Raw genomic sequence first — 17,022 nt, 5'->3', positions numbered from 1 at the left:
TTTTTTGGTCTCACTCTTGAACGTAGACGATTCCAATCTTTTACTTTTATTGTACTATCGAATGAGACCAACTTTTTTTCCCGGTCACTCTCCCTTTAAGGGGGTTGGTCGGAGGGGGCGGAAATTAACGGCAAATCTGCGTGCGCGTCAAAGAGTTCTATCGAATGAGACCAAGTTGTTCTTTTCGGTCACTCTCCCTTTAAGGGGGTTGGTCGGAGGGGACGGAAATGAACGGCACTGCTTGCGCGTCAAAGAGTTCTATCGAATGAGACCAAGTTGTTTTTTTCGGTAACTCTCCCTTTAAGGGGGTTGTTCGTAGGGGCGGAAATTAACGGCACTGCGCGTTCTATCGTTTGATATAAAAAGTACCATCCTAAGTTAAAGAGTTGACGGCGAAGAGTGCGTATTGTTATTGAAGGGGGTCGAAATTGTGCCCCCTGTTTACCTGACAGACCTGAAACTGGCCATCGGTAAAAGTTGTGTAGCCCCACACTGTAATTCAAACTTACCGCCACGCCCGTGTCACCTTTCGTGAAAAATCCAGTGGGTTGGGGGGAGGGAGGCGAAGTTTGAGGTTCACTTGACCTGAAACGCCGTAAATATACGTAAAATAACGCGGAAAAAGGAACGACAATTGCGACAACTTAACTAGCCAAATCCCCCCGCGTCGCTAAAAATGACTAGAAGTTCCGAGTATAGTTTGAAGAGAACGCTTGGTAAAGGCGTCGGTTTTTGGAGATTACGCGGCCAGCAGCTGTTTGGGTTCGAATCATAGAAATCTCATAGGTAACTAGAATGCTGCCGCCTACGGCCGAGCTTGACGCCAGTTCGCCTTGAACCTTCAGCCAATGAGAAGCCGTAGAGTGGTTCCGCCAAGGAGGATAATAATCCTCCTTGGATCCGCTACTATAGCGGGTAATAGGTGACGTCATTCTCTCTGGTGACATTAAATTCTTGGCAGAACCACTCTTTGAGCTCTGATTGACTGAGATCTGGCTATCGTCTGCCACGGCGTTTGGCCTATTTGCCAGTTACACGGCAGCATTCTAGTTACCTTTGAGATTTCTATGATTCGAATCCCGGTGTCACCAATAATATAATTTATAAAAATTATTTTTCGCAGCTCCATCTACCGTGTCGTCGCTTTTCCACACCAAACAAACTACAACACTTATCGACATTCCGTCCATAGCAATAGTCCCACTTCGATATATATATATCGATGTGGAACTAAAAACTACCGCTTCTCTCGGCGCGATCTCACTCAGCCCGCCGTCAGCGCTTTCTAGTGAACGAATTATCCCGCCGCTGGAGGACGTGGCGCTTCAAATTGAGCAGGCTAGCGTGTCGATCAGCCGATCAGTGACTGAGAGAATTTCACGGCGCTCGGCCTGTGCTGGTTCAGTTTAAGAGAGAGAAAATAGCATCGCCAGTATTGAGCATTAGCTTACTTGATCACTCAAATTAAAAAGGTATGATCGTTCATTTCAGAATTCGCTCACAATTTTTGCCACCTCTGCTTCATGCCTGGATTCGATGTCTCGAATTTTGCCTGCATCTCGGGTACCGAAATTACGAAGGTTTGAAATGTTGGCGAGTTGACGGGACCGTAACAAAACAATCCTTCAAAAACGAAAAAAAGACATACAAGATCAAATTCAGACAAAATTGGCATTAAGAGTTGACTTTCCGAAACCTGGTGGTAGTGGGTCTTCGAATGATGGGGATACGGCACGAATTACACGTTCAAAAAAGTATATAAGCAGACGATATTTGCAAAAATATAGTTTTTTGGAAAAGATGGAAAGCGCCACCGAAGAATGATAAAGTTTACAATCGGTGAAGAATTTGTCCCGCGAAAATCCGATTTCTGAAGCCGTAATTGTATCTCTAGTTATATATTCCCAACTCAATGGTTTATGAGTTGGGAATATTAATCTAGAGGTCCAATCAAAACGTCGGATTTCAGTATTTCGCCCATAGATATAAGAAATGTATATAAAGGTCTAGATAAATTTCGGGGCGTCTAAGCCTAACATAAAATACGGAATTGACACCTAGCAGACACCGAGGAAGGCACGTGACCAAGAGCGCGAGCTCTCTTAGCATTTTAGTACTAAGTGCTGGACCTTTCCGCAGGCGGAAGTCTTTAGACACCATTTGTTGGTGACTTTTAGTATAATTTCTAAGCAGGAGACAATGGCTCTCGCGACGATAGCACGAGCTTTCTTACCGATAGATAGCGCGTTATAAGGATAGCCTGCAGAAACTACGCGTTTCTGCTAGCTGTCACCTCCGTATTCACTCCCTTTGAAATATTTTATCTAGACCTTTATATACGTTTCCTATATCTATGATTTCGCCAAACAAGTTTTTAAAAAATAAGAATACTGCCGTCAGACGGCAGTAGCAGCTCCCAAATGACGAGAAAACTTTATCATTCTACCCATGGCGCCGTCTATCTCTCAATGGTTCGTTCAAATAAGACGCGTTTTCCGGCAAAATTTTTTTTCAAAAATAATGGATGGCGCCACGGGTCATATGATAACGTTTTCTCGTCATTTTAGAGGAGACGGCACATTTGTAATTTTCAAAAACTTGTTTCGCGGGGAGCAGATTTGATTGGATCTCTAGATTAAAATTCCCAACTCAATGGTTTATACCAACCAAACCAAACCTTTGTTTCTCATATTAGGTGGTTTTTTTTCGCCTGTTCTGGGTTTTTTGAGCAGGTTAAAAAGTGTAGCCATATGACGTCATTTTACTTCAATTCTGTCTTGACGAAAAAAACGAGTTGGAGTAAGATGGGAGTAGTTAAAGGTTAAAGGTTATTTACAAAAAATTTCCCGTCACATTTTCGTGAAACGAAATTTAAGCAGACGACAAAACTAGATTACTCCCTCTACACCTCCTTTCGAGGAGGAGTAAAAAGTGTAACCCTAATACTCCGGAACAAGCGAACAAAATTCGGGACAGGGTAAATATTACCCCGAGAACAGGCGAATAAAACGTCTTAGGGTAAAAAGTTTACACTTTTTGTCCCCGGACAAGCGAAAAAAAAACACCTATTATCCCGACAGTGCCCCCACCTGGTGGTGAGCCGCCTGATCAAAATAAATTTTTAATCTCCTTTAAGCATTGGAAAGTTGGTATTTGAAAAGACTGAAATTACTGAATGAGTATTATCCTTAACTATGGAAGAGTTAAAGGAATTTAAAGAAAGACCGATTACTTATTTAAAGGAGGGCATCAGTTTGAAGTAATTAACTTTGTAGTTCTGTTAGAATGTGAGATAATAATGATAATTCGTTTCAATTTCCAGGGATGTCCTGTCTAGAGATGGTGTTACTTTTGAAGTTGATAATGATTTAATTAACAATTCTGAGGAGGCTGATGATAATCAAAATGATTATTTTGAGAAAGAACCTAATCTGGAAGATGTCTATGAAAGTATGACTGAAAATGGATCAAGGAATAAGCCAGATTGGCTATCTACTACATTTCAGGAGTTAGCTGAACATATGGAACCTGTGTGTTCAGATGGAGGAGTGCTGAAAAAAGTTGTTAAACAAGGGCATGGAGACATTATTCCACCGAAATCACGCGTCACCTGCCACTACAATGCATTTTTTGAAAAACAGGCTGAGCCATTTGATTCAACCAGAATGAGGGACATCCCATTAAAATTTGTGTAAGATTTAGTTGGCTGTCTGAGCTGTCCCATTGATGAATGACCTAAATTCTTAGCTATAAAGATGAAATTTAAAGCTTATATGCACAAGGGCTATTGTCTAGACCAGTGGTTTTCAACCTTCATTTTTCGAAACCCTTCGCTATCAGAAACAAAATCCGCTGAACCCCTGAAATTTTAGGAATTAAGTAATATCCCAGGGGTTGGTGCGCAAAGCCCCCAGCGTTTGGAATCCATATGATTTTTTATTTATAAAAAATAAATTATCATTTATTACAATTTATTTACAAAACTGCAGAATTATCAATTAATCAACACAAATATGAAGTAGAATAGGCTAGATTATAAATTTGCTATATGGGTTTTTAACTTTTTAAATTTTTTTTTAAATGTTTCCACGGAACCCCTTGAGCCATCTCGCGGATGGGATTCCATGGTACACAGGTTGAAAACCACTGGTCTAGACTTAGATAGTAATAGTAATAAAGGTTTATTTCTAACATTGCATTTAGTTATTTTTTTTCTATTGGACAGCCAGAATTCTCAAAATTTTTTTTAATTGTATTGGTTTATCTTTATTACAGGCTTGGTAAAGGAGAAGTGCTTCCAGGCTTTGACATGGCAGTTAGCACTATGAAACATGGGGAAATTTCTGAATTTATTGTTGATGGCCTTTATGCTTATGGCTCAATGGGTTGTCCTCCTCGAATTGAACCAAATGCAACCGTATTTTACGCGATTGAAATCATATCATTTTTTGAAACTGGGGACATTTTAGAAGAAAATGATAACCTATCAACTGAAGACAGAAACAAACTTTATTTTCAAAAAGTGATGGTAACTGCCAAAGCTGAACATTTACAAGGAGGAGAAAGATATGGTGAAAAAAACTACCAAGGTGCCAAGCAGAACTATCGCAGAGCGCTTAGAATGATGGAGAATCTTAATCTCGCGAATGAGGGTGAGGAAAAGGAAAACTTGAAGCTCAAGACTAAACTACACTTAAATTTGGCCCAATGCAATTTGTTCTTGAAAGAGCCTGGAATAGCAGCGTTCCACTGCAAAAGGGTGCTCGAACTTGACAATAGAAATGTCAAAGCTCTGTACCGTTGTGGAAAAGCTTTAAGAATGATGGGTGAATTTGAAGAGGCTGATCATTATTTAAGGAGAGCTAGGAATCGGGAGCCAAAAGATCCCCTCATCATCCAAGAAATGAAGTTGAACGAAAAAGAGTTCAATAACTATTTGGAACGGGAAAAACATTTTTGCAAGAATATGTTTGGAAACACCAAAGATCTTCCCAAAGAAATCGTTTTTGCTATTCCTGACAGTGTGAAAAATTCCATTAGATCCACCATTGAAAAATTCGTAGAAAATAAAAATTTGCTAGAGTACCCTTGTGGATGTGGCTTTAACGAATTGGAATTGAAATTTGCAGCTCACACTGCTCAAGAATTTGGACTCAAATGCGTTTACCCAAATGATTGTGATACTAAATTGAAGCTAGTTAAGCAATAATCTTGTTACCTGTTTAAAAGATCTTTATTTTTTCACAAATAATTTTTTTTTTGTATTTTTAAAGTACTTTTTTGAATACAATATTAATTCAAATTTAATGGGCCATTTCGCTTATTTATGAATTAAAAAAAAACGGAGAAAAGGTTTCCGTAACACAGATTTTTCACAAATTTCACTTGCCAAAAAAAAACTTTTGTTTTGCCGCCAAATTTTAACCAATCACCAGAAAGTAAATGATATCATCAGTGACGCAACTTCGAAAATTAACGGATACAGCGCCATATTTTATTTAACGGCTGCCTTTTCGCGCCTTCGCTCTTCATAAGTTCATATTCTTCGATTCCCTTCGAATTTATTGGAAACGGCGCGCTGCTTACAGAGTCAATGTGGTAGCAATAGTTTTTCCTGGGGAGATAAAAACTTCTAAGATTTTAATCGAAAGTAATGCCAAAGAAACATCAAGTTTCGTATGTTAAACCTTCTGAACCGAAGTTTATAAGGGAATTAAAACAACGAGTTGGCTTCGTTGAGGGACCAACAGTCGAAACAAAAGTATGTTGGTTGATTTCACTCGCTAAGCCTATCAATGAGGGATTGAGGCCTGAGTCCTACCGCCTCTCCATCTTTACTTTGCAAGAGTTGTTTAAAGTAACCTAAAAAGTTGGTTAATTTTTAGGGTGATTGGAATTTCATAATAGAAAGGGTGTGAAGATTTTTATATGTATTTTACATATTAGCATATTAGTTATTGGAATGATGATTTGATGAAATTGAGGCACATCGCTTATTAACAGATAAAAAATTTAGGAATCTTTAAATGAAAATGAAATAACTCCATATAATTCCTAAGGCCTCAGAAAACAGGTGGTTTAAAACAACTACTGTAAGACTATTTTTAATGTGTCAAAAGCCACTTCCGATGATGACACTATGAGGATTTCTGGTTTCGATGAGTTATAGCTTTGGGTTTATCCCTTTAAAGATTTCATTTGAAGTTTGAGATATATGTAGAATAGCCTGAATCATTAAAAAATCCTGATGTCATTGAAAAAAATTATTGCATTCCATGATACAACTTATGGTAGTGATAAGCCACATGTTGAAAGTGGGCTTAATATAATGATAGTGATAAGCTTAATATAGAAAATAAATTGCAGCGTGAAAAATTACCCTCAACCAGTCATGATAGTTCAGATTCTGATGATGAGAGACCGGTAGTAGTTGCTTTAAAACCAGGGGATTTAACTCAGGAGGAGGCTAGCAAAATTCTTCCCAAAACCAAGCCAACCAAAAATGGTATAAAATTTATTTTGCCTTCTAAGATTCATTTTTTGTTAGGAAGCTATGATTTTTGAGAGAAGGCGTTTTTGTTTCATTAGAAATGGAAGAAAAGGGTAAAAAAATGACTTTTCATAAGCCTGAAAAGAGAGTAAATGAAAACCCTCTAAATGCATCCTCCAAAAAGAACAAAACGAGTGATTTTCGAGGAGAGAAAAGTGATAGGCAAGGTGTAAAAAACAAAAGTTTGCTCTCATTTGGAGATGAAGAGGAAGATGACACTTAAAAAAGTTTTAGGAAAGTTTAGAAATTTTGTATCTTGTATATAGTTCATAAATAAAAACATTTGATTTTTATATGTAAGATAATTTCAACAAAGTTGTATATTGGAATGCATTTAGTCAATGAATGTAATTGTTTTAAATTGAAACTTCAGCTGAGGCAAAGTGTTTGAATGACAGTTAGGTAGGCCATGTGCTTGATGGATAACTTCCAAAGTGGTTTACTCGTTTTATGGTGCTTTGCTTTGCAGTCACATGGCCAGAGAGGGCATTGACACTAGGTAATGCTGGTCAAGGTGCAGGGGCATAACTGGCAGTTTAGCTTAAGTTTAAATTTAAGGTACATTCAATTGTGTACTTTGGGGGGCACTTGGGGGTTACTTTTCACAACACATGTGATGTAGGCTGTCCAATGGGGTGCAGTAGGCCAAATTGAACATACAGACAACTCGGCGTATGATTGGTTAACCACGCTAACGTCGTCACGTGGTTATTAAACTAAATTTTGATTCGCTACTAAACGTATGTGCTTCAAAATACACACGTAAAAAGTATTATATCACGTGATTTGCGAGCGCCATCTTGTAACTTTACGTAGAGTTCAATATAGGGCGCCGGCAAGCGCGTCTATCTTCTAGCCTCCGGTCGTCGGTGGCCGTAAAAGTCCCGCGTTTTTGAGTCTTGTTTCCACACTTTTAATTTTGTATATGTTGCGCGTTTAGCTTTTCAGCAGGTAAGAAAGGATTTTTAAGAAATTTTAACCCTTTTATTTGTTTGCCGCTTCTCTTTTTGTGCGGATAATTTTCTCTTTCCGGTTTGTGAATGGGTGGCTTTCCTCCTTTTTGGGTGCGCGGCGCCTACGTACAATGTCGTCGGATTAGGCCCGTTTCATTCGTTTCTTTCCGCGAATAGTATTGCCAGCATAGGCTTATTTTTTATTTGATATGTCAGGGAGCGTTTTTTGAATGTTTCGTCCGTAGGTAGCTATTATTTAGGTCTTGTACCGCTGTGTACCTCGATTTGGGGTTAATTCGGATGTGAATTATTTTTCCAAGTAATTACGGTATTGCATTTACGATACTAAAGCAAGCTTCGCAGGGAGATCTAGGGGATGGCGCAGCACAATACTTCATTGGGCCTTAGGGCAGGGCAACTATATGAGGGGGAAAAATGGGGGGATGAAAAAGGCAACCGGGGGTCGAATTTATAAACGGGGAGGAAATGGGCCGTTGGCAACTTGGCGGTAAAACGGGCGAAGCAGACATTTGGCGTCTTTGTAGTGCAAATTTTAAAGCCAAGGCCTAATTGAACCTTTCCATGTTTAGGTCATTCTGAAAATAATAAAAACAAGATTCATATTAAGAGCTCCTCTTGGTTGAAGTATGATTACCAGCTGTTCTTAAGTTCAATAAGAATGTTATACTAAACTAATCTTATTATTTTATAGGTAATTTTGTTCTGCAATCCACAATGAGCAATTCCAATCCAATGGACGAAGATGATGAGTTTGAAGGAGAAGGATTTGACGTAGATGAAGATGACGTGGTGGACCAGGATTTAGAAGGAAGTTTAGGCTCTGCTGGAAGTGTTTCCAGTAATAGGGAGGTTGATATGGACAATGGTGGTGACAGTGGAGAGGGTGAAAACAGTAATAGCAGGTCTTCGTTTAGCAGTTTGGACTTGAATGAAATTGAAACGGATGATAAAAACAGTGTTGGTAGTCAGAATCGGGCGGTCATACAAGATGGCAGTATCGATAATAGTGATAGCAAATCTAAAAGTAGAGGCGAGAGCGCAAATGAACTCAATGACAATAAAGATAACGGAAATTTTGAGGAAGATTCGCGCAATGACGATGATTTGATTGATGAAGATGACATCAAATCTGAATCTAATAACTCTGAAGATGAAGATTCTCAATCAAGCGTGGTTGAGGATGCTAATAATGGTCAAGCAAAGATTGGTAAAGCTCCCAATCTAAACGAGTGCACGGGTAAACCAGCTAGTATGTGGAAATTGGTCAATGGTACCAATAATGATGATTCTAGCAAAGAAGAAGAGGAGGAAGATGAGGAGAGTGAAAGTGACTCGATTTCAGAAGTTAGAAATAAAACTGATGCTAAATCTGAAGTGGTCAATTCTGAGACTGAAAAGAAAGAAGTTTCAAAAAAGGGCAAAAATGTTACGAATGGGAAAGATACGGCTATTGAAGATAAAGATGAAATCTCTGATTCCAAAGATGATGAGATTTCAGATTCGAAAGATGATGAGATTTCAGATTCCAAAGATGATGAGATTTCTGATTCCAAAGATGATGAGATTTCTGATTCCAAAGACTGTGAGATTTCCAATTCCAAGGAAGATGTGATTTCGGGTTCCAAAGAAAATGAAATATCAGATTCCAAAGAAAATGAAATATCAGATTCCAAAGAAAATGAAATATCAGATTCCAAAGAAAATGAAATATCAGATTCCAAAGAAAATGAAATATCAGATTCCAAAGAAAATGAATTATCAGATTCCAAAGAAAATGAAAATTCAGATTCCAAAGGTAGAGAGGCTGTTAAGCTTAAATTGGAGAATAAAGATGAAGAATCAGACAACAAGGAAAAAGATGGAAAAGAAGAGAAGGAGAACAAAGTGTCTGTAGCTGATGATTTGAAAGCTAAAGAAAAAGCAGGTAGCCCCGCTCCTATTGAAACGAGAAGACGGAGTTTGAGGAATGCAGCTAAAAAAGTTGAAATAGAAGTGAAAACTCCACCAAAGAATGAGAAAAGGAAGGCGGTAGATAGTCCTAGAGCCAAAAAACAGATAAAAACTGAAGTGAAAGAGGCTCCTAAACCACCACCTGAACCAACTACAGAGCCAATGAGCCAAGAGATCTTAGAGGAGGCGAAATTCCCTACCTATCTGAAAGAAACAATTACTTTAGGTTGTTACGTGCCCATTCGTGACAAAAATACTAGTAATATTAAACTGAAAGAGGGCGAGTCCTTGTTGGAGACCCCTTCAATTACTATGCCTTTACTTCTGAAGAAACCAGATCTCATTAACAAAAGCGTGAAAACTGCGACGAAAGAAGAAACTAACAAGAAAAGCTATTACCAAATCAAACCTTTCTTCAATAGCACTGTTGGAGAGTTTTTGATTGGTATTGGTTTGAGTCGAGTAAATGAATGGTACGAGAAGGATATGATGAAAGTCAAGCAAAGGCAACTAAAAAAAGATGCTAAAAATCCAGATTTGGAAAACTCTTTGCAAGATCACACGACAGGCTATTTGAGATCGAAACAAGCCAACGAACCCTTCAATTTTGAACTCAAGAAATGCGAGATGTGTGATTTTAAAACTGAATCCGAGTTAGTTTTACAAGGTCATCTTTTAGTACCTCACATGACTCAGAGACGAGAATTCCGGTGCAATTTTTGCAGTTTTATTACTCGCGATCATAAAGTAATTCTTTTCCATATGGAGGCCTTGCACAATAAGAAAGGGGTGTTGGAGTTACCGGGACAGTTCTTTTACGATTGCCCTTATTGTCCTTTTGAAACTAACCTCAAAACTAGGGCCACGAGTCACACAAACAAGTGCATGAAGTACTTTCTCTCTGCTAGAAATCAACTTCCACCGGGTGATTGGGAGAACCCTACCATTACGGCTAAACCAATCACATTAGCGGATATCAAATCTTACGAGATGTGCGTAGCTGCTGCTAGTGCCGTTGCCAGAACAAACTCGCAGAAAGTTGCTCAGCAAAAAGCCATGGTTAAAGCTGCCCAACAAGCACCTCAAAGGATTATTAGACCAGCTCCTTCCATTCGAACCACCTCTTCTCAGTCTAGCCTTTCCCTTTATCAACAAATTGTAACAGCGTCTCTAAAGGACTCTGGCCATTTTGGAAACAGTTTTCAGAAAGCGAGATTCCAGACTCCAGTCTCGAAAAGCCTCCCTGGTAAACCTGAGATTACGGTAGCAGTTCCAGGAGGGCAAATTTATCAGGTTGTGAATAATGGCCAAGTAGTTCCCTTTATAGGTCACGGAAACAATTCCCAATTTCTCATACCATCACAATCTAATAGCAATACTCCTCAGCCAGTAGCGTTGTTTCCAAATTTGGCTGCATCAGGATCAACTGGAGTTAAGAATACCATTAGCATAATACCCCAGCCTTCTCCATCAATAACTAAAAAGTTGCCTAATAGCACGTCCCTAATTCCAACTGCTACTTTGAGCCCAGCAATCCTTAATAAAATGCAACAAAGTAACCTTCCAAAACTTCAAGGTCCCTATACCACCGTACAAACTGCCTCAAAATCTGCGTATGGGAATCCCATGTTGGCTAATACTACATTTGTCATTTGCGAAATATGCGATGGATATCTTAAAGATTTGGAACAACTTCGAACGCATATGCTTTGGATACATAAAGTAAAGATTCACCCCAAAATGTTGTCTAGCCGGCCACCCCTCAACTGTCAAAAATGCCAATGGAGGTTCTTTACTGATCAAGGCTTGGAACGTCATCTTTTAGGAGCCCATGGTCTAGTTACATCAAATATGCAAGAACTTGCTAATAAAAATCAAGATGGTGGTCGGTGTACCGTATGTGGTCGCGTTTACGTATGCAAGTTGGTTTCTCACATGAATCAAGTTCACAAAGCAACCCTGAAACCCGCTCACTTATCTTATAAATGCACTGTCTGCTCGGCTACCTTCAACCTTTATAAGCTATTTGAGAATCACGTTTACATGTTTCATAGTGGTTCTGTTAAGCGCTCTTCGTCTACTTCGGCAGATGATGCAGGTAATATGAAGAAGAAACTCAGCTCCAATTCTTCGATGGAAATGACCGTCGTGCCTGCCAAAAAAAATGATAACTCTTTAAAGGTGACAGTTACACCGACTTCTCAGGCAAAAGGGGCTCTACCTCCACCCATGAAATTACCAGTTGTAGATTCTCTGCCCTCGGTTACAATAACACCCACCAACGTGGTTCCTGAAAAGTCAAATCCGTTAAATCGTCTAAAAAAAAACTCCGTGGACGAAGAAAGTGGAGAAAAAACTCCTATTAATTTAATAAAAAAAACTCCCCGTTATAACGATATCATACGCTGTCACATCTGTGGTATTCTGGTGCGAAACATTTCTGTACACATGAAATTACGACATACGAAAAAATGTAAGGTAAAATTGTGTCATATATTGAAATGCGAAAAGTGCCTAGGTTTGTTTGATGGAATGGTAGTTTTACACACAGCGGACTTCGAAGAGAATAGTGACAGTGAAGGAGTAGTGGACGAAACTCTTCCTGTAGAAGAATGTGTTTGAAAATTGTTTAAAGAAAGGAAAATTAACATCCATTAGAATTAACATTTTTTCAAAACAATTTTCATTTCAAAGTGTTTATGTTGTAAAATGTTTTAATATTAAAATACTTTTGCGATTTTCTTTTGTATAAACAAATTTAAAAATGTTAAATTTAAAAAAAATCAGTTGTATTTGAATTGAAAACTTTGTCTTAGGAAGTTCTTTTAAAAAAAAATCTTAACATTTTCGCGTCCTATTTAGTGAATCACTTTCACCATCGTCACAAATTGATTTAGAGACAATCCCCCTTTTGCAAATCGCAAAAATCCAAACTCCTAAATGAAATCACAAGGAAAAGTAAATTAACGTATTCTTAGGAGAAGTGTTTAATAAAAAAATGTAAAATTTGTCCGCATGTCACTCATACGACCTATTGTAATTTATTTGGTTTGGAATACAATATTTAATTGTATATTGTTTCAGTTTGGCATTCTTGAAAGATTTTTGCCAATCAAACGTTAAGAAAAGAAAGTTTTAAAGCCTCAAATCTTGTATGAAAGCTAAGATTGGTTTTCTCAAAGTTTAAATATTTTGATATTGATATTTAGACAGTTTCATTGTCTAAAAGTTTTTAATTCCGTTTAATAATGGTAGTAGTAATTATAAGCATTTTTGGAATAATTTTGAGCATCCTGGGTTAAGTTATGTAGCTACTTCCTAATTTGGAAATAAAACGCGAGCAAAACCATGGGAAATTTTCAGTTTATTTTAATTTGCATAAACCAACATAACTTGGCACCTTTTATAGTTCAAATGGTGGGCGCCAGGACACGCTACAAACGCTTTAAGATTACTCTTAGGATCCACGGTTCTTAACAATCAGATTGTGAGTCTGTGATCGGACCGTTTTGTGTGTTCGTTTTTTTGTTTTAGTTTCGTTTTTATTTCTGTGTTAAAGCTTATTTATGAAAACTATTAGGAGTCGTTAAAGGTTTGTTGAAATATTCATTATCTCACATTCGTATGCTCCTTTGTGTTGTATTTGAAATATTACGGGGGTGTAAGCCCTATGCTTAATTTTATATTAATTTATCGATTAATTTAACAGAAATTATATCTTTCAACTGCAAAGCAGTTGTATTTCAAACATGGCGACTATAAAAGTAATATCAATTCTCGTCGTATTCACGATCTCATCCGTGGTGTTTTGTCAAGATGATTGTAAGTAAAATTTCATTTGTTGTTTACGACATGTGACTGTAGAGCTAACCAGTATAACTCAATTTAAGTTGATGGTGCATTTAAGAAAGTTAATCAGGAACTGAATAATCAAGTGAATAATTTTGCTGATACTTTGAATGAAATGAATAATGAAAGAACGGTCCAAGTACGCTATAACACCTCGGAAGGCGAAGTGGCTTTAGGGATTGGAGCTATCATTGGGATAATCATTGGCTCACTGGTTCTCTTTATTGGCTGTTGCGTACTCATTTGCCGTTGCTGCTGTGGCTGTTGCCAAAAACGTTCCACTTATGTACACACCACTGTTGTAACCCAACAACCAACTGCCCCACCGACTCAAGTCAACATTGGTTACCCAAGCTCTCCTGGGTATGTCCCAGTACCTTCTAATCCTGCCGACCAAGGAATTGGCAATCCCGTGTACGCAACTAACTACAGTCCACCACCCCAATATTCCTCTAAATAGTGGAATGGGATATAAAAAATTTCATTTTCTCTAAACTTAAAATTACAGTAATTTCCAAATAGTGGTGGGGTTAATCTTTGGGATCAGATATTCCTATAATGTGCCTTATTTAGTAGTTTAGAAAACTATTTTTGTTAGTCATTTTTGTGACAAGTCACAGTGACAGCATTTTTAAAATGCTTCTTTTGTTGGCAAAAGCCATGTTCATTAGTAATGTTACACTACTTTTATAATAATGTACACATTTTTCTTTAAGAAAAAACTATTTTGTACTTAAGACTTGTACAAACCAAGCATTTTTTCAAGGATGTTAAACCTAAACTAAGAAAAACTATTTTGTATCAAAAGATTTGTACAAACCAAGCATTTTTTCAAAGGTATTAAACCAATCTTTTATTCAAAATTGGATTGATATTAAAACAAATGTAACAAAATAAACTATTTTACAATGCAGAGTAGCTCTTATACAGGTTTAAAACCATGATTATGTGATAAAAGTTCAAAAATATCTTATATTCCGCAGTCATATTCTGGTTTTCCAGCTTTGACTGAGTTGAGATAGCCAATGTGGTCCATTTTTCTAACCATAACAGCCTGAACTGAAGAGTCGGCAATCATATTATCCATCCATTTTTGTAGGAAACAAAATCTTTTAGGTGTCCACGATTTTAGGTTGTAAGCGATGGTGATAGCTTCCACGCGTTCAAACCATGGCCATATCATGTAGTCAACCATACCAATCTCATTGCCTATAAATATTAACAAGTATTTTTAAACACAAACCCTTAAATAATTATTATCATTTGATGCAGGTTATAAACTAACCTCCGAAGTAAGGTTTTGCAGAGTTTTTTAACGTGTCTTCTAGGTACTGAATTTTATCTTGGAAGATTAGCCACCATTCACTGATACTTATTTCACCCCGGTAGACTGGTACTATTGAAATGGCAATCTAGTTTTAAAATATTTAAATTAGACTAATGATTTTTACACTAATTGGCGTAGTCTGAAATATTAACCTGTGTGAATCTCTTTAGTAGAATACTGTTGTGCGCTCTTTCTAGAGGGTCTGTTGGGTTTAATTTTCTCTCCGGGTATGTGTCATCGAGGTAGTCAGCAATGACCATGGACTCCAAAAGAATTTCGCCATTATGTAATTCCATAACTGGTACTTTGGCCAACGACGTTTTATGCAAAAACCAATCTGGTTTATCTTGCAAATTTATGTTTACAATGTTGTATCTGAAAATTTAAAATATATTTCAAATTATAGTTGTGGCTTCAACTAGAGACTTTATTTATTTAGACGGCTTGCCCCCTTACCATTCAGTGGTGTAGCAATAATTTTTGTTTCGGGGGGGGGCATATATTTGACTAAAAAATGGCTAAAACCACCAAGTATTTCGGGGGGGGGGGGCACGGGACCCCCAGGCTACGCTACTGCCGCCCCCTCTTGCTTATTTTTTTTTAGTGTCATGTTATCTATTGGAGACGAAAAGTGTTTCACTGATAATATTTTAAGTATGTTTTGTGATAATACCCATTTGAATCCTAAGGGAATAGCTGTTTGCCTTTTGCTTGAGATTAGATAATTACAAAGCACCTAGCAACTGCCTCACCATAATTCTAACTTATTGATCTCCAATAATTTTTAATTGACTCACCCCAGCACCCATCGTTTTTAAAAAGGGCAGCATTTCAAAGGGACGCCCACTTTACATGATATTATATAAACTTTGGGCTCTTCCTAAATGAATGCGACTAAGACGCTTGCTTATTTTAGTCGGGCGGCGCTGAGTTTGTGAGGTAGAAGTATTAAAACGCGATCGTAGGAATTAATTAAGCACTTGAAAAAAACCAACAATACTTACGCAATGTTTTTGGCGTTTAATACTAATTTCACTCTTTGGGCGTATGGGCAGAAGCGCATGCTGTAGATCCTTAGCTTATCTGGCTGCAGAGATGGACATTGGGAACCTGTGGGAGTACGTCATTTAATTAGCCAATAACCTTATCATTGATTTTTCTAATGACATAAATAATTATGTCGACAGAAATATACCATTTGAAAGAACTGGCGTTTCGTTGGAATCGGCTTCCGCTGAGGCATACTTGGGCTGAAGCCCCAGTTCCAACCTACGAGATGTGGACCCGAAAAACCTGCATTGCGTGCCGCTTACAAGTTTAAAACTATCTAAGCCCACGACGGACAAAATGCGCTTAGCTATCGTCATATTCGATTTAAAGTATAAAGTTCTTGGAGTCTCAGGGACTGTGAAATTTTTAACAATTTAAATATATTCTACCAGCGGTGGTTAGATCATATCCTCGGCGTGTCTCCGATGCTTATGCTGATGGGCTACCCCTGCAGGTGTTTCTTTATAGGCTCACGCTTCCCCCAAAGAAATTATCTGTTACATCGTGAATTTCGGGAAAAATAACTGATAAAACATTTGTACTTTGAGTTGATTAAGAAAGGCCATGAACTTTCGAACGTCACAATCGAATCTTATGCGTGGGGAAACACTCTTTTTGCTTATATTCGTTTCCAACCCCAGATTCCCATTTTGCCCGGGCGCTAATTGATAAAAAAACCAGGCATAGTTTCACCCTGTTTTTCATTTCAATCGTATACTCTTTAATCTTGTTTACTTGTTGTTGACAATTTTAGTATAGATAGCGTAATATAATACGATAATTGTATTCCTCCCCACAAAAGTATAAAAATTGGCAATAAAATACGCGGAATCTTCCTGAGTAAGCCCCATTGAGTAGATTTGATAGAGTCAAATTACTTGTATAACTGTGCTATGAGTGATCCAACCCATATACCCTCGCTCTGGGCTGAGCCCGTCTTAGCTTATGTGAGGTTATTGTTGGGTGTCAGAGGTATCACACCCCGGCAGTTTCTGCCCTTTCTCCGGGGACTTTACCCCAAGAACTAAATGAACCACCGGGGGTCCCGTTTGTATCTTGGACAACAAGTCTAGGAAGATTCCAATACTTACATATCGCTACACCACCCTCTTATATACCCCTCATTCGAGAAATATGCTAAATGCACCGAATATGATTTATTTCGTTCGACTTATAATGTAAATTATTAAAATGTAAATCTTTATCTTAATTGATGGAATTTTCCACCGTATTATCGAGGTTCCGTTGAAAAATATATAGCGGTAATTTGATCTTTAAGCGGATTTATAAATTCAGTGTAATATAACGCTATACAAACTAAT

The 17,022-nt window shown here is 37.8% G+C and overlaps 5 protein-coding genes and 1 non-coding gene across 13 annotated transcripts; 4 read left to right on the top strand and 2 right to left on the bottom strand.

The window, feature by feature from the left end:
* The first annotated feature begins 3,133 nt into the window (after positions 1-3,133).
* shu (inactive peptidyl-prolyl cis-trans isomerase shutdown) lies at positions 3,134-5,264 on the top strand. Its single transcript, XM_090158260.1, has 3 exons — positions 3,134-3,259; positions 3,323-3,691; positions 4,276-5,264. The coding sequence occupies exons 1-3, from the start codon at positions 3,195-3,197 to the stop codon at positions 5,207-5,209; spliced, it is 1,368 nt and encodes a 455-aa protein (XP_090014386.1). The 5' UTR covers positions 3,134-3,194; the 3' UTR covers positions 5,210-5,264.
* Positions 5,265-5,643: 379 nt separating this feature from the next.
* Positions 5,644-12,279, top strand: MEP-1 (zinc finger protein MEP-1). Of its 8 annotated transcripts, none has more exons than XM_090158959.1 (4): positions 7,338-7,501; positions 8,094-8,151; positions 8,227-11,947; positions 12,014-12,279. In XM_090158959.1, exons 3-4 carry the CDS (start codon positions 8,239-8,241, stop codon positions 12,094-12,096), a joined length of 3,792 nt encoding a protein of 1,263 aa, XP_090015085.1. In that variant the 5' UTR covers positions 7,338-7,501; positions 8,094-8,151; positions 8,227-8,238; the 3' UTR covers positions 12,097-12,279. The 8 variants fall into 8 exon arrangements, with proteins under 8 accessions (XP_090015084.1, XP_090015082.1, XP_090015085.1 ...); XM_090158961.1 differs by having other exon boundaries at positions 8,227-11,952; XM_090158960.1 differs by having other exon boundaries at positions 7,339-7,501; positions 12,026-12,279.
* Positions 5,654-6,773, top strand: LOC149926713 (uncharacterized protein KIAA1143 homolog). The gene is made up of 3 exons (XM_090157736.1): positions 5,654-5,761; positions 6,367-6,505; positions 6,589-6,773. Exons 1-3 carry the CDS (start codon positions 5,654-5,656, stop codon positions 6,771-6,773), a joined length of 432 nt encoding a protein of 143 aa, XP_090013862.1.
* A 700-nt stretch (positions 12,280-12,979) lies between the features above and the next one.
* LOC149926711 (uncharacterized) lies at positions 12,980-14,153 on the top strand. The gene is made up of 3 exons (XM_090158964.1): positions 12,980-13,066; positions 13,184-13,296; positions 13,365-14,153. The coding sequence occupies exons 2-3, from the start codon at positions 13,224-13,226 to the stop codon at positions 13,781-13,783; spliced, it is 492 nt and encodes a 163-aa protein (XP_090015090.1). The 5' UTR covers positions 12,980-13,066; positions 13,184-13,223; the 3' UTR covers positions 13,784-14,153.
* On the bottom strand, positions 14,148-16,150 carry LOC149926710 (glutathione S-transferase omega-1-like). Its single transcript, XM_090158963.1, has 5 exons — positions 15,846-16,150; positions 15,655-15,760; positions 14,803-15,025; positions 14,609-14,735; positions 14,148-14,532 (listed from the first exon to the last, which is right to left on the bottom strand). Exons 1-5 carry the CDS (start codon positions 16,015-16,017, stop codon positions 14,294-14,296), a joined length of 867 nt encoding a protein of 288 aa, XP_090015089.1. The 5' UTR covers positions 16,018-16,150; the 3' UTR covers positions 14,148-14,293.
* Positions 16,151-16,528: 378 nt separating this feature from the next.
* On the bottom strand, positions 16,529-16,782 carry LOC149926709 (RNase MRP). Its single transcript, XR_016476152.1, has one exon.
* Between the last annotated feature and the right edge of the window lie 240 nt (positions 16,783-17,022).

Source organism: Leiobunum rupestre, chromosome 9 (assembly GCF_980474605.1).
Source record: "Leiobunum rupestre chromosome 9, qqLeiRupe1.1.hap1, whole genome shotgun sequence".
Taxonomy (NCBI): Eukaryota; Metazoa; Arthropoda; class Arachnida; order Opiliones; family Sclerosomatidae; genus Leiobunum; species Leiobunum rupestre.
This window is presented reverse-complemented; position numbering and strand designations above follow the sequence as displayed.